The 15,416-nt window shown below is 50.4% G+C and overlaps 4 protein-coding genes across 4 annotated transcripts; 1 reads left to right on the top strand and 3 right to left on the bottom strand.

Moving 5' to 3' along the window:
- Nucleotides 1-316: 316 nt before the first annotated feature.
- On the bottom strand, nt 317-2,545 carry faa4 (long-chain fatty acid-CoA ligase FAA1; the record flags this gene model as incomplete). The annotated part of the gene is made up of 3 exons (XM_057108751.1): nt 317-1,551; nt 1,617-2,038; nt 2,106-2,545. 3 exons carry the CDS (start codon nt 2,543-2,545, stop codon nt 317-319), a joined length of 2,097 nt encoding a protein of 698 aa, XP_056953852.1.
- A 920-nt stretch (nt 2,546-3,465) lies between these two features.
- N7533_012100 (S-adenosylmethionine-dependent methyltransferase) lies at nt 3,466-4,831 on the top strand (the record flags this gene model as incomplete). Its single annotated transcript, XM_057108750.1, has 3 exons — nt 3,466-3,526; nt 3,595-3,756; nt 4,071-4,831. The coding sequence occupies 3 exons, from the start codon at nt 3,466-3,468 to the stop codon at nt 4,829-4,831; spliced, it is 984 nt and encodes a 327-aa protein (XP_056953851.1).
- Nucleotides 4,832-6,168: 1,337 nt separating this feature from the next.
- Nucleotides 6,169-7,769, bottom strand: N7533_012099 (uncharacterized protein; the record flags this gene model as incomplete). Its single annotated transcript, XM_057108749.1, is given in 3 exon segments — nt 6,169-6,911; nt 6,922-7,294; nt 7,386-7,769. The coding sequence occupies 3 exon segments, from the start codon at nt 7,767-7,769 to the stop codon at nt 6,169-6,171; spliced, it is 1,500 nt and encodes a 499-aa protein (XP_056953850.1).
- Nucleotides 7,770-12,305: 4,536 nt separating this feature from the next.
- On the bottom strand, nt 12,306-14,596 carry N7533_012098 (Hsp70 family protein; the record flags this gene model as incomplete). The annotated part of the gene is made up of 4 exons (XM_057108748.1): nt 12,306-14,089; nt 14,222-14,287; nt 14,354-14,477; nt 14,570-14,596. 4 exons carry the CDS (start codon nt 14,594-14,596, stop codon nt 12,306-12,308), a joined length of 2,001 nt encoding a protein of 666 aa, XP_056953849.1.
- Nucleotides 14,597-15,416: the final 820 nt, after the last annotated feature.

The raw sequence follows: 15,416 nt of genomic DNA, 5'->3' as shown, positions 1-15,416 counted from the left end.
AAAGGGAATTGCTTGTGGGGTGCAAAGTGAATTTCAAGGAGTAGGGTTGTTATTCATGAATACCATAGATACCTATGTTGAGATAGCAAGCCCATCGCAATGTAATGTCCGCATTCATCACTCATCTCGTCTACATCGTAGGCAAAGGATAACCACAAGCCATCCACCAAAAAAAGCATATATCAACACAGCTCGGTATCACAAGGAAGAACGCAAACGCGGAAGAGGGTAACAGGGTAGAAAATTAGAACAGACAGATAAATGAAATGGTACGTGATTCAAAACAGAGACTCAGCAACGCGCCGTTCCTCTTTTTTTATTTCTTGCCGTAGGCCTTGTCAACCTGGGCCTGGTACTTGTGAACGATCTTCTTGCGCTGGAGCTTCTGGGCCGCAGTCATGAAGCCGTTCTGGGGAGTCCACTCCTCGTCGGACAACACAACACCACCGATGATCTCGATACCTCGCAGGCCACCAGCACGGCCGGAGCTCTGCAGCTGTTGCAGGACAAGTCGTTGCAACTTCTCGTTGTGCACGAGGTCTTCAAGGTGGTCACCAGCGATACCGTTTTCACTGGCAATCTTCTTCGTAGCAGCCTCCAGAGGCACAATGATGGCGACGGGCTTGTCCTGATCCTCAGCAGCGTAGACACAAATATTTTGAACAACGGGGCATGACCGGTAGACCGACTCGAGCTTCTCAAGAGCAATGTACTCTCCGTTCAGGGTCTTAACCAGGTTCTTCTTGCGGTCAATGATGTTCAGGTGGCCGTTGGAGTCAAACTCTCCAATGTCACCAGTCATAAACCAACCATCCTCGGTCAGAGCAGCCTTGGTCTCCTCCTCGTTGTCGAAGTAGCCAGAAGTCACACTGCCACCCCGAATGAAGATTTCACCTTGAGCAGGGGTGTTCTTTGTGAAGTATCCCGCATCAGGGAAGTCCACCAACTTAACCTCAATTGAAGCAGGGATATCACCCAGAGCGTTGGGGTTCCAAGCCAAGGGATCATTCAGGGCACCCATAGCAGAGGTCTCAGTGAGACCGTAACCACTGATCATGGGAGCAATAGCCATGGACAAGAATCTTTGCGTGTCCTTGGAGATGGGACCACCACCGTTCATCATGATGCGAAGGTGGCCACCGGTAGCCTCCTTCAGCTTCTTGAAGACAACTGCATCCAGAATCGAGCTACCGAAAGTGGCACCGGGGAAACCGTTGGTGAGAAGGAAGTTCTTGGCGGCCATAGCACCCCAGAACATGCCCTTGATGATGAAGCTGTTCTTGTTCAGGTTGTTCAGAACACCCTTCTTGACGGTCTCCCACACCGCGGGAACACCGACCAGGATGGTGGGCTTAAATTCGCGGATATCACCCTTGCAGTTCCGCATCGAGGTATCCGAGAGTGTCCGGGGGTTACCGTATCCCATACATCCACCCCAGAACAGACACAGGTTCTCGAACATGAACTCGAGGATGTGTGCTTGTGGGAGGTAGGTGAGAAGGGAGTCGTTGGGGCCGATATAGGGACCGACAATCTCGTTGACACCGGCAGCTATGCAAATTAGATTGATTAGCATGAGCCCGTCTGGATTTCTAGTCGTCTCCAATTTGACTTACTCGCAGCAATTACGTTGGCCTGGCTCAAAGAAACACCCTTTGGCGGACCAGTTGATCCGGAAGTGTACATAATACAGCAGAGATCCTCGGGCTTGGGAGGAACGGGATCAACCAGGTTCTCTTCACCCTGCTTGCGCAGGTCCTCAATGCTCAGCACGTTGATGTGGCTGAAGTCATTCTTCAGCTTGTCCAGGTCCTCCTGTTTGACATCGTCATCGGTGTTGTAGATGATGTGCTTGATGGACGGAATATCCTTCAGGATGTTGGACAGGGGCTTGATCAAGCCGGGGTCAAGGAAGATGGCAGTGCTAGAGGTTTGGACCAGGGAGTGCTTCAGGCCCTCCTCGCCGAGGGTATCATAGGCAGTGACGATGGTGATGGATTGGGAAGCAGCGCCGTGTGACATGGCCAGCCAGTGTGCACTAATAACAAATACCGGTCAGTTGATTGAGTCTTGATATATGCGGGGTCGGAGCTTTTGAAGCTTACCTTGTCGCGCCGTAGAGGTGAATTCGACCGTCCTTCTCCAGGCCCAGGTTGCGCAGACCCGCGCCGAGCTGGAGGCAGAGTTGCTCGTATTCGAGGAAGGACTTGAAGACGTAGCCACTCTTCTCAAAGTAGGACCAGTTCTTGTCAACCTCTTGTTCCACGCCGTCAATCACCTTCTTAATCTTCTTGTTCTCAACGTGGACCTTGATCAGCTTGCGGGTAGCGACGGCCTTGTTGTTACCGAACAGACGGGCGGAGCGGCGGAAGTTGTCATAGGTGGTCGCAACATCCTCAGAAGGACGCAGGATGAGGCCATCCTTGGCCGCCGGGTGTCGGCGAGGAATGGTCTCTCCCTCGACCGGTTCATAACCGGGGGCCTCGACGGAGAAAGGGCCCTTCTTGACCATGCGCGGCTGAATGTGGAGGTCGCGCTTCGACATGTTGGCGGTTGGACTCGCGGGGGGAGAAATGGGGATGAGAGTGGGAATCGACTGGTCGCGAGTTCAGAGACCAGAGAAAAATCCGCTAGGTCCAAGCAGTGACGTTAGCGGAGTCTGGGGCAACCGGGAAAACACCGGCGGAAGCTGACCCAGGTACGGGACAGTTCAGTCATTTCGAGGAACATACGTTTTCACCAGATGAATTGCGCAGGATCAGATATTGACCGGTGGGTGAGAAAGAGAAGCAGGAAGAGCTTTGGGAGGTGAGAGGGGGGGAAGAAGAGAGAAGGGAAGCTACGGATACCACAAGGGCCCAAGTCCATTCGCGATGTGGCTGGGCTCCCCGGCAGATGACGCACCTCGGATAGGTAGAGAGAAAGAGTCCACTTCACGTTCTTTGGTCCTTGTTTTTTTTTTTTGTTTTATTCTTTTTTAATTTTTAATTTAAATTTAAATGAGCAGTCTGGTCTACTCCATAGTTGCATACACGGGTAAGCATGTCTTGAACTACTAGGCTAGCACTTTGTACTAGGCTACTAGGCGAGCCAAAGCCCCCGGGTTAGCCTCGTCGCTAGTTTATCCGCGGTAGATCAGTTCCCTTTTGCTATTCCGTTGGGGCTTCCCGCCCAACATATTACAATATTGTCATATTCAAGTGGACAAGTGGAGTTGTGCCCGCAACGAATAAGCATTCTAATTGTGGTTCTTAGGAATCATATAGTACAGAGTACATAGTACAGGCCATGTTGATATTGGAGAAATAGGAATATAATTATTTCAAGGTTAGCTGTCTGGAATGGCCTAATTAAACTAGCTAATTTAGTTCCTCTCCTATAAGTTACAATAATTTATTTTGCATACGGTCCCGTGATCCCGCAACATCAGAAAGCTACCGGGTTACTTCGGCGAACTCTGCCATCATGAATAGCCGCCTCAAAAAGCTGCTCGCCAATGGTGAGGAGGTTACCGACGCAGAGGAAGGTAGGCAAGCTCTCAATTATCAGGCTGGTGAGATTGACAACGATCATCAACTGACCTGAACGCCCCAGAGGCCTTTCTCCTCTTCAGCCAAGATATCCCCGCCGGTAACCTGGGCTTCCTCGAGCCACGCGCACCCACCGTCGACGTGACAATCCGTGGCGCTGAATATACGGTTCATCAGTCGCCAACGCTGCTATCATCCTCCCGCGCTGGAGGTACAACAGGAGCTGGTAGGTTCAGGATCTGCATTCCCCCAAACATCCCCCCCCCCGGCTTCATGCACGGACTTCCTTTGTCCCAATTGCACTCCACCCCGCAGTTCGTCTTATCTTCCGAAAGAGTCTAGGGCAACCTTGGGAACGCGGTCTAGGTTGCACTTGTGAGCCTCGGCTTCGGTCTTTTCACATTGGACCCTGACCGGGTGCCTGTGAATCTTAAACATTATGTACTGCATACTACATACATCCTGCATTTGTCTCGCTAGAGACACCACCCCTATCCCATTCAAGTAATAACTAACCCATCACCTATTTCCCTCAACCAGTCCTTTGGAAAATCACCCCTTTCTTCGCCGACTGGATCTCCTCCCCTTCCAACCCTCTCCGGACCCATTCCTTCCTCACCCCGGACTCCGTCGTCGCAGAGCTCGGCTGCGGCATCTCGGCCCTCGTCGCCTTGGCCTTGGCTCCCTCCGTGAATCACTACCTGGCCACAGACCAGGAGTATGTGCGCCGGTTATTCCGCACCAATCTGGAAGAGAACGCCTCCGTGAATAGCACCGCCCTATCCACCAAGCAAAAAGGCACCAAGTCACGCGGCGCTAAGCCCGCCAAGAAGCAGCCTTCTTCCTCTGCCAACAATGGCCGCCGCAATGTGACCTTCACCACTCTGGACTGGGAGCTCGACCAGCCCGAATTGCTGAAGGCATGTATTGGCGCCGAGGCCGGGGGCCAGGACGCTGAAGATGAAGCCGAAGAGGACAAGGGCTTCGACTTGATCTTGTCGTGCGATTGTATCTATAACGACGCCCTCGTCACGCCATTCGTGCGCACCTGTACAGAGATATGCCGGCTACGGCCTGTCTACGAGCCATTTGATGAAAGTGAATCATCGCCATCTGCCCGTCAGCCGACGATCTGTATTGTGGCACAGCAACAGCGCGCACCGGACGTGTTTGAAGCCTGGTTGCGGGAAACACTGCGAGAGTTCCGGGTGTGGAGGCTGAGTGATGACGTTCTTGTTGATGGGCTGAAGAATGGAAGTGGCTACCTTGTGCATCTCTTATTGGCGCGAGAGAAGCATTAATGCGTATGTACGAATATGACTGTTTACGAGATAAAATAATGATAAAACTCTATGCACAACGCGGCTCAGAGCCCCATAGTTCCGGGGTTGATAACGAATTCAATTTCCCATCAAACATCAGTAGCAGCAGCAGAGAGTAGAACCAGCTGCTCATTCCTTGAATGGCCAGAATACGAGGCTATTCTTTTTGTTATCTTCGGAGACCTTTTGGTCAGAGCTTAATGATAACCAGACTTGCTTGCGGAAAACTACAATCATGCTAAGACACCCATATGGGCTTTACTCAATATAATCAAAATTTCCATTTGCCGCGCATTATGGGAGCTCAATAATTGTTGCGTACGAATTCGTTTACATGGCACCTAAAGCAGAAGCTCCTATCTAGGTAGTAGCATCGGTCACGGCCACAAGAACTTGAACTGGAAAGATATGTTAAGTAAAGAAAGAAGTTCTAAGGCACATGGCTTGATTAATCTGATCTGCACTACAGAGTAATCAAGCCATGTTCCTTGAAACTTTTCTCTTTAGTTTGTCAGTGCCCTACCGACACAATTAGTGATAGCGAGGTGATACCACTGAGATGGAAGGGATGAACTGAAGGATGGATGATGATAGGAGAGAGGGGAATCCTCTCATCCCGTACCTATTTATCTAATAGCGTGCAAACGAGGTCCAAACGACCGACGTTGCACGACCAAACGAGATGAAAGCGAAGCTATTCAGGCGTGGGCTGGCAAAGCTTGCAAGCCTGAGGCCCATAGGGCTATGGCCTCAGCAAAGACCCATTATACTTCCAAGGATACCTACCCTACAATGCCATAGGAGATTGATTGGATACCTAGGTATATGAAGATTCAAAACAATTGTCGGGAATATGTATTCTGAATTGATACTATCGACCTCGTGTATCATTAATAATATGCCCAGCATGCGATTAAGTATGGAAAGGGTGAGAGACGTCCTATCTAGCAGGAGCGCGGTAAGAATAAAACATCACACTCAAACGATAGTCGACATAAAGCGATCCACCCAGACAAAGCAAACAAGGGTATTGAGATGAAAAAAAAGAAGCAATGAAAATGTAAAAAGCAATAATCCATGATAAAGAAAGAAAAGAAGGAAGATGACGTCTAGGTCGACAAGACAGAATCCACACAATGCTAAATAAAGAAAATGTAAATGTAAATGTAAATGACAGATGCAAAAAAGTGGTTTTCATATCAGACAAAAGTCGACACCAATATCCCGGGAAATATTCTTTTTGGGGTGGGACGTCTTGGGACAAGACATGGCGCGACTGGAATTAATGAAAGCGAGGCTCTAAATTTTTTTTCCCTTCACTCAACTGTCGATGCTTGGTTAGGCTCGGTGTTTTCCTTCTCCGATGCAGGCGGAGAGAGCTCATATTTGCGCTTCGCAGGGACGGTCGATTCAGGAATAGGCGTAGGGCCTTGCGAGGTCGGCTCAGAGGGAGGCAGGGAAGCGAGAGCCTCACGGGGCTCGGATTCAGGAGTACGGTCGATGATTGAGTGAATCGATTGCTTCGTTGATCCATTGAGCATGTGTTTGGGAATTGGAGAAGGTTCTTCGCGGGCGGGTGTATCCTCCGAGTCGGGCATAGAGCGATCTGTGGCTTCCATCTTGACACGATATTCATCGTGAGATTCGTCCATCTCAGACTCGGATTCCAGATCCGCATCCTCGGGGTCTATATCACGGTCCATTGCGGCGGGACTATCCTCCATTGAACCCCGGTTGGAAGCTGTCACGGGTGGGAGGGGCGCGTTGGGGTCGTAGACGATGCCGCAGAGTTCAAGGGCTCGTGACTGGCTACCCAATGTACGGTCTTTGTGTTTCTTTGTCAAATGGCACATGAAACCGTGGAGTGTGACAAAGTCACTCTTTCCACATCCATCAATTGGACAGGTCAGGTAGACCAAACTGCCATCAGATGGCCGTTTCCAAAGGGCACGACCGGATGGATCGTGTGCGGCGGGTCGACCGTGGCGCTCGCCCCATGCTTCCACGTTCTTGATGGTGTATTTTTGCTTGCGGCGGATTGATCCGGCGTTGAGGGCCTCTTGCAGAACCTGAGGTTGTTGGTGTTGGATGTGGTGTTGATGTTGATGTTGGTGGGATGGTGGAGGAGGGGGGGCGTGGTGAGGATGAGCATGATGATGGGGAGGAGTATGATGAGGATGAGGGTGGGGTTGGGGCTGGTGCATGTGAGTAGGAGGGGGCATAGTAGGAGGAGGAACTGGCGTCTGCGATGCAGATGGCGGAAGAGGAACCTGACGAGGCTCGGGGGGGACTTTGCTGCTTGAAGAAGGCCAAAGTCGTGGCCGCGCTGGTCTCGGAGAGCCGGCGTGGTGGTGTTGGACGCAATGGTGGTGATTCAGCGGCCGCATTAGGCCCTAATCCCATCGATTCTCTCTTAATTTTCTTTCTTTCTCTTCGAAGATCCTAATTCTCTTGTCAGTACTATTTGTGGGGAAAAGAGTAAAATACCTAATGCAAAATGTCGGGTGATGCAAGGATATAGTTCTCAACATACCTCTTCCTCGGCCTCGGCACCTTCAGTTAATCTGCGAAATTCCTCATCCTCCCGTTTGCGAGCTGCGAGAATATGGCTGCGTGTTGCCATCCGATTCATTTCCTCGTGTTCCAACTGTCGCAGACGAGCTTCAATCTGTTCCAGGGAAGTAGGGTTGTGCTGCGGCACCGGTGGGGGTCCCGGCGGACCTTGAGGGCCATGTCCATCATGCATCGCCTGCGGTGGACGGAAGTAACGAAAGTGATGATTTTGTACCATCTGATCTGGAGGCGGCATTTGTGGATGAGGAGGCGGATTAGGATTCATGGCGATGGGATGATAGCGCAAGTGGCCGCCATTGACACCGTCGGGCACGGAGTGAGGCACCGGGGGTGCGGCCGTCATGGCGATTATTATTAATGTATAAGAAAACAAAAAAAAAAAGAGCAGAGAAAGGGACAATGACAGGGACAGATCTCTGTCAGTGGATTCACAGGCTCTTTCTTCAGGCCGAAAGAAGACCGTAACAAGGGGAAAGCTCCAGATGACCAATGTAGAAGTAAACGAAGTAAGAAGGAATAGAGAGAGAAAAAAGAAAGGGCAGACGAAAAGAGTAAAAAAGAAATGTCAGAAAAAGCCCAAAGTAAAAAAAAGCAGGACTAGGGCGGGTGCAAATGAGACAAGAATCGAAAGGAAGAGACCCATTCACCGATCTATGGGCCGACGGTTAGGAAAGGATTGACATCCAGACGTCTCCATCAAACCCCATCGATTATAATAATAGTAAAATTGAAATTCCAATAAAATAAATTCAAATAAGAAATGACAATGTCCACTAGCGCGACCCTTGGGCTGCACCCCCGTTATCTCGAAATTTCCCGTAACGGCCGAGTAAGGGGATCCGCTCTTCAAGTAGGAGGGGTCCTGTATCTGGTACATCCAGGTATGGTATGTATGGAGTATAGTCGGTAAAGTGATCTTAATTAGATCACTTGTTCATCATTGGGATTAGGATTAGGATGGGGGGGGGGAGGGGAGAAGAGAGGGGAGGGTCTAGCCAGGACGTATCATCATACTTTGTGACCCCCCTAGTGGCAGTAGTATGAAGCAAAACCAGTTTGGGGAGGGGAATGCGGTCAGTGGACGAGTGGCCCATTCCATGGATTGGCTCAGCGCTAGTGACCCGATGTAATCAAATCACAACAATCACACTTATTTCTTGGAGATTGATTCACGCAAATCCCTAGTCTACTTTGGCTGCTAGTGGCTTTTACCCCAATACTCTACTTCTCGTATGGAATACTAGGAGTAGGATTGTCGGGAATCGCTTCCTAGGTATTTTATTATTAATCTACCTATTAGTCAAGCCCTTTGATCAAATCTCAGGATTTAATTTGATTCTGGGTCGCCCAGCTCACACTTACCCGCTTTATCGGAGAGCCAACCAGGAAGACTTTTCTGTCTCCACCAGACTCAGGTACACCTGTGGGTGTACTTCATGTACCAAGGAACACACTCAACATCATTCAAGCCTTCAGGAGAGCAGTGGAATCTTAGTGACTTTTAGTGCCTGTAGACAGGGGGGGGGGGGGATCAGAAGCTCATAGGTCAACCGGGATTGGGTCAAAGTGACGAGTCTCAAACCGCCATGTCTGACTACTGTTTTTACTTGACAAACAGACGCACACCGCAGCATGAGATCACTGGAATCATTGACTCCGTAAAATAATTGAGAATCGTCCAGGGGTACTCCATCCTCCCTACTCTTCGAAATAGTTTTATTTCTTTCCACTCTAGGAAAATGTTTGAATAAAATTTTCCCCTAGACCCTTTGAAGACAATGACACAATCATGGAGGAGCTCTCCTTCGGAAACGAGAAATCACGAACCACTGATCCTTCAAGAAATTACCTTTCTGGGGGAAGCAACAGCTCCAGTTGAAATCATCCAGTAAATTGACCTTAATGCTGACTGGCCACACAGCAATGAGCTTCCTGTTAGTTCCGGTCTCAACTGCCAATGGAAACCCACAGATCTACCGTCATTCGCCCAAGGTCTGTCAATGGCGGGAGATCATTAGGTAACGCAGGGGGAAATGGAGAAAAAGGAAAAAGGAAAAAGGAAAAAAAAAGGTGCCTCAGTCGAAGCTGCTGGAATCGTTGAACTAGTCTTCCCACAAGTGGAGCTGCAGAATGATCGTGTCTTCCAGCCTTGGAAGAGTTACACGATTTGTTCTAGTGCACGGAGAAAGTACGGAGTACATCGGTACCGCCTTGCCAGGGCAGACATGGACTCTTTCGGCTACAATTGCAGGAATTGGTACCAAGACGGAGTATTGAACCGAAGTACTCAATACTTTGATCATGTACATATACAATACATTGGTCCCTACATTATCTAGTACATTATTGCCAGGGCGGCATTGGGCTATTGATTGTGTGTGAGCCAAAGTCAAAAAAAAAGTACTCCGTATCGGTCCTTGCTACGGAGTACAATGCTCTCTCTCTCTCTCTCTCTCTCTCTCTCTCTCTCTCTCTCTCTCTTACTCTCTCTCTTCTGCCCCCTTTTACTCCGTACAAGAACGGGTTCCTGACCCAAAGAATCACAATAATTGGACCGGGAAGTAGCAAAGTCTGGCTGGAGAAAGGTGTCCACTTTCGGGAATCCATGGAAAATAAAAAAATATTCAAAAACACAAGGAAAAACAAAAGAAGCCCCATTCTAACATCCTTCACACACTACGGAGTATCACTTGGCCGAATGGACGATGACGATTAGAAATCTATACGGAGTTGGGAAATTGGTTTGCTCCAAGCGTGCCAAGTGGCTCCGCCCTGCCAGTCTGGAAAAGGAAAGAAATCACTCTGGCCCCCCCTCTTTCTGAAGCTCAGGGATCCTAAGATTTATGGAGCCCTTGGGTCATTTGACCTCGAGTAAGCAAGCAACTGGAGCACACAGGGCTTAGTTCGTATGGAGTTGGAAGAATTTTGGGTAAATCATTTGGGGGGGGGGAAGTTTGATTTTTTTTTCTTCCGAGTGGAGACGATGGGAAATAAACCAACACTGCACTAGGGGCGCGCTAAGGCAGACGGTCTCACAAGTCTCAAAGTGATCGACTAATAATCGCAGGGCGTATCCTGTGAGAAATTTCTGTCCACTTCCTTTGTTCTTGAAATCAAGATATTGTACTCTGTTCTCCGTATACTCCACTACCTTGGAAACGGGTGTACATGACATTCCGAAGAGCTCTTTTCAAGGAAGAAGGTGAAAAGGGTACTCCGTAAAAGAAATCAAAAACAGTTCAATTATCATCTCCTATTTCTTTTGGTAGGGAGCCCCTCCTCTCCACCGAAGCCAGCCAGGATCTTGGGCCTCGTAATTCACAAACATCATTATTGCAAAAGACCCACTTAGAAGCCCAACTGGTGTGTAGAACGATGATTTGCTCGTCCAGCGCGCCGTTGCAGGAGGGTCTGCAGGACTGCTTCACTCCGTCACTGGCAGCTCGAGTCCAGATTGGTCCAAGAGTAGGTCCGGTCTGCGCTTCCGCGCAGTGAATAATCTTACTCGACTAAGGAGGGACTTATGATGTGCTCTCGGCACAGGCCATATCTAAACACAAGTGTTGTTGATCATGATAAAGCTCGAGCACTCCTATGTATGCAAGTTGTGGATAGTATCATTCAGAGAGACCCATGATAGAACTGCATACATAAGAGCTTCGAACACCACTCTTGAATGACCTTCGGAATTGTATCCGTACCCTGATAGCACGGCGATTGAAACAGTCGGATATCCACCGAGGATAACAACCATCGCTCTTCTCCGTTTTTCCCGTCTCAAACTTGCGGAATGAAATAATGTAGCTCCGTAACCTACCACTCGTCTAGACCCGCAGCCGCCTTCATGCAAGGAATAGAGGCTCCAGAGGCGATTGGTCCATCTGACTAGTTCACCTTGCAGTGCGCGCGCAACCTTGTCCAGCTTGAAATAGATTGGATTATCGAGCGGCTGGACTCTCTGGAGCCGCGGGCTCCGTGTGTCAGAAATAGGATAATCCGACCTATCATTTCTAGTAGGCCCTGATGGATATTAAACTTCGTGATTCACATTTGCTGCTGACGGGGGCCGAGTGCGATAGATTGATTGAAGGAGGTAGTGAGTGGTTGGATCCCTCTTCCCCAACACTCGTAAAAGTACCAACTTCCAAGGTTAGTGCACACATGCCTGATGTACAGTTACAATTGCGCATCCACGGGCCGTGCAGGATGCAGCCGGGTCTGAGTAGCACGCAGCCGCGACAGCTTATCATTTGTCATCTGCTTGTCTTCCAGGTTTTAGTTAGTGCAGCCACGACGGTGGCTTCTTCTCTTTCTCGATTCCGACTGGGGCAGCCGTTTGACGCAATGAAGTAATCATAAACGCCCCGTGCTCTCAGCGATCTCAAAAGTTCGCATTCAATGCCGGCTGACGCAATAACGGCCCTACAACTACAATTCAAGGTTTGAAGAAGACTGTTTGTTTCCAAATGAGAGGAGAATTGTCCGATTTCTATTGTCACATGCACCAGATAGCCAAAAGCCCGCATCCTTTTTGGTGGCCCCCTTGCCGTAATGTCATTAGATACAATGGTAGACAATCCCGGCGTACACTCTCTGGTCGTCGCCAGAGGGGTACATGGGCAAAAGAAGAAGTAAGAAAAAAAAATAGATAGATCATACAGGTTGGTAATAAAACACCGATACACCAGAACAAGAAGGGGGGATAAAGGGCATTGAGATATGTGTACAGTTAATGCGAAAAGGGAGATGCGAAACAGCCAGGGGAGTCCCCAAACACAAAGAAAATGGAAAACACAAGGAAATAGGGGGTTTTAAAAAAAAATACATGAGCCACTATTCAGTGGCCAGGGTTACAACAGGAGAGAAACTAAGGCAGCATTTACTGCTTGTTCTCACCCTGCTGCTCGCCCTGCTGCTGCTGCTGGGCCTCGTTGTTGGCCTTGTGCATCTTGTCGAACAGAGTCAGGGAAGCAGTCTGGAGCTCATCGGTCTTCTCCTTAAGCTCCTCGGCGGTGGCAGTGCCCTCGCCAGACTGGTTCTTGACGACGAACTCACGGAGAGTGGCGATCTTCTCCTTGATGGTCTCGGCCTCGGCCTTGTCGAGCTTGTCCTCGAAGTCCTTCAGGGCCTTCTCGGTGTCGTTCAGGACGCTGTCGGCGCGGTTGGCAGCCTCGATAGCGAGCTTGCGCTCCTTGTCAGACTCGCCGTACTTCTCGGCCTCGTCAACCATGTTCTGAATCTCAGCATCGGAAAGACCGGAGCCGGAGGCAATGGTGATAGACTGGTCCTTGTTGGTAGACTTGTCCTTGGCGTGGACGTGGACAATGGAGTCGGCGTCAATGTCGAAGGTAACCTCGATCTGGGGAACACCGCGGGAAGCAGGGGGGAGGCCAACAAGCTGGAAGTTTCCGAGCATCTTGTTGTCCTTGACAAGCTCACGCTCACCTTGGAAGACCTTGATCTCGACAGCGGTCTGCATGTCAGCGGCAGTTGAGAAAGTCTGGGACTTCTTGGTGGGGATGGTGGTGTTGCGGTTGATCAGACGGGTGAAGACACCACCCAGGGTCTCGATACCGAGGGACAGGGGGGTGACATCGAGCAGCAGAACGTCAGTGACCTCACCAGCCAGGACAGCACCCTGGACAGCGGCACCGATGGCGACAGCCTCATCGGGGTTGACGGACTTGGAGGGCTCACGGCCGAACATGGACTTGACGGACTCGGTAACCTTGGGCATACGGGTCATACCACCAACCAGGATGATGTCCTGGATGTCGCTGGACTTGAGGTTGGCATCCTTCAGGGCCTTACGGACGGGCTCGGTGGTACGGCTGATGAGAGGGTCAACCAGAGCCTCGAGCTGAGCACGGGTCATCTTCTCCTGGATGTGAAGAGCACCGGAGGCGGAGGCAGTGATGAAAGGAAGGCTGATCTCGGTCTGGAGGGAGGAAGACAGCTCAATCTTGGCCTTCTCGGCGGCCTCACGGATACGCTGGATGGCCATGCGGTCACCGGACAGGTCAACACCGGACTTCTTCTTGAAGTTCTCAACAATGTTGCGGACCAGAGTGATATCGAAGTCCTCACCACCCAGGTGAGTGTCACCGTTGGTGGACTTGACCTCAAAGACACCCTTCTGGATCTCCAGGCAGGAGATATCGAAAGTACCACCACCAAGATCGTAGACGGCGACAACACGGTCAGTCTCCTTCTCCATACCGTAGGCAAGGGCAGCAGCGGTAGGCTCGTTGACGACACGGAGGACGTTCAGACCAGCGATCTGACCGGCATCCTTGGTGGCCTGGCGCTGAGAGTCGTTGAAGTAGGCGGGGACAGTGACAACAGCGTTCTTAACGGGCTTGTTGAGGTATGCCTCAGCAGTCTCCTTCATCTTGTTCAGGACGAAACCACCGATCTGGGAGGGAGAGTACTTCTGGCCGCGAGCCTCAACCCAGGCGTCGCCGTTGGTGTGCTGGACGATCTTGTAGGGGACCTCCTTGATGTCACGCTGGACCTCAATATCGGTGAACTTGCGACCGATGAGACGCTTGGTAGCGAAGAGAGTGTTCTCGGGGTTAACGACGGCTTGACGCTTGGCGGCAACACCAACGAGACGCTCACCATCCTCGGCGATACCGACGACGGAAGGAGTAGTACGGGCACCTGTCGGCGTATTCAGTCAGCAATTGAATCCATCAAAAACGCGTTTTGTAGGTCGAGTAGCCGCAGTGACCAGAAACGAAAGCTGGTGACTCTGGTTGATCGACAAAAAGAGGCAAAAAAATCTTCACATACCCTCAGCGTTCTCAATAATCTTAGGGGCCTTGCCCTCCATGACAGCAACGGCGGAGTTGGTGGTACCTGTATTGATTCATGTTAGACAAATGTACGACGTATAAAACGAGTAGTTTGGATCGTGTGACTTACCCAGATCAATACCGATGACCTGGCCCTTCACCTTCTCCTCGCCACCTTCCGTGGAGTTCCATCGGCGGAAAGCAGTGCTGGGGATTCTGGAGGAAGGGGCGCGAGTGAAAGCAGCGCGGGGGAGCTATTGCGATTGAAGTTAGATGAGACTGTTTTGCGACGCGTGACCTGATTGCAAGGTTTTCCTCTCCGTCGGGAAAGGGAAATGGAACTTACCGCGCGAGAAATGCGAGAAGCAAACATTGTGTGAGGAATTAAGTAATACAGAAAATAAGAAAGGTGAAGACACTCGACGAGTCAATCGTAGAGTGATGGAGGAGAAGAGGGAAAGGGGACAAAGAAGATGGAGAGATGGAGAGATGATAGAAATAAGAAGGGGAGAAAAAACTGGACGGCGGTTCTCCGGCAACTTGTCGAACTTGGTGGAATCACGGGACTAGCCAATCAACGTGACGGCTACTCCCGGCTTCACCGCCCGATGATGCAGTGAGCTCCAGCTCTACCCGGTCCTCCGATTCCGATTTTTATTTTGTCCATTTTGTTCAATTTGTTCATTTCGTTCGGTGCGGTGAGTCGAGGTGAGGTGAGGTGAAATGAGAGTGAGTCTATTTACTCTTCTATACACTTTATTCCCGTTTGTGTGTCTATTTCTAACACGTCTATCTTGTGCAGTTCCCTGTTGACCCTTGGTGGATCTACACCTCCGCAGTAGCCTCGGCCAACCGGCAGACCTCCCCCGAACGACGCGACTCCGGCCTCCTACGCGATTTTCCTTCCCAGCAATCTGGCTCACGGTGTCTACAAGTTATGTCATAATTTTGGAACTTGGGGAACCGCACTGGGGGAGATTGGGGGATCAGAAGGGTCCACCGGAGCTGGCTGTTGTATGACCCTAAAGTCGTCGGTGCCTCGACTCCATTGCGAAGAGGACGAAGGTTTTGGTTGGGATATCGATGGCTGCGGTATGAATTGGACTCTGACTGGGCGAAGTAGATAGCCGACCCGAGAAAGTTTGGATGATCCAACTATTAGTAGATGTAGAAACTAGTACTAGTAGTGGTAG

The sequence above is a fragment of the Penicillium manginii genome (genome assembly GCF_028828005.1).
Source record: "Penicillium manginii strain IBT 31320 chromosome Unknown utg000009l:1.0-3297300.0:1.0-3298630.0, whole genome shotgun sequence".
NCBI lineage: Eukaryota > Fungi > Ascomycota > Eurotiomycetes > Eurotiales > Aspergillaceae > Penicillium > Penicillium manginii.
The sequence above is the reverse complement of the archived record's forward strand: the minus strand, read 5'-3'. Positions and strand labels throughout refer to the sequence as shown.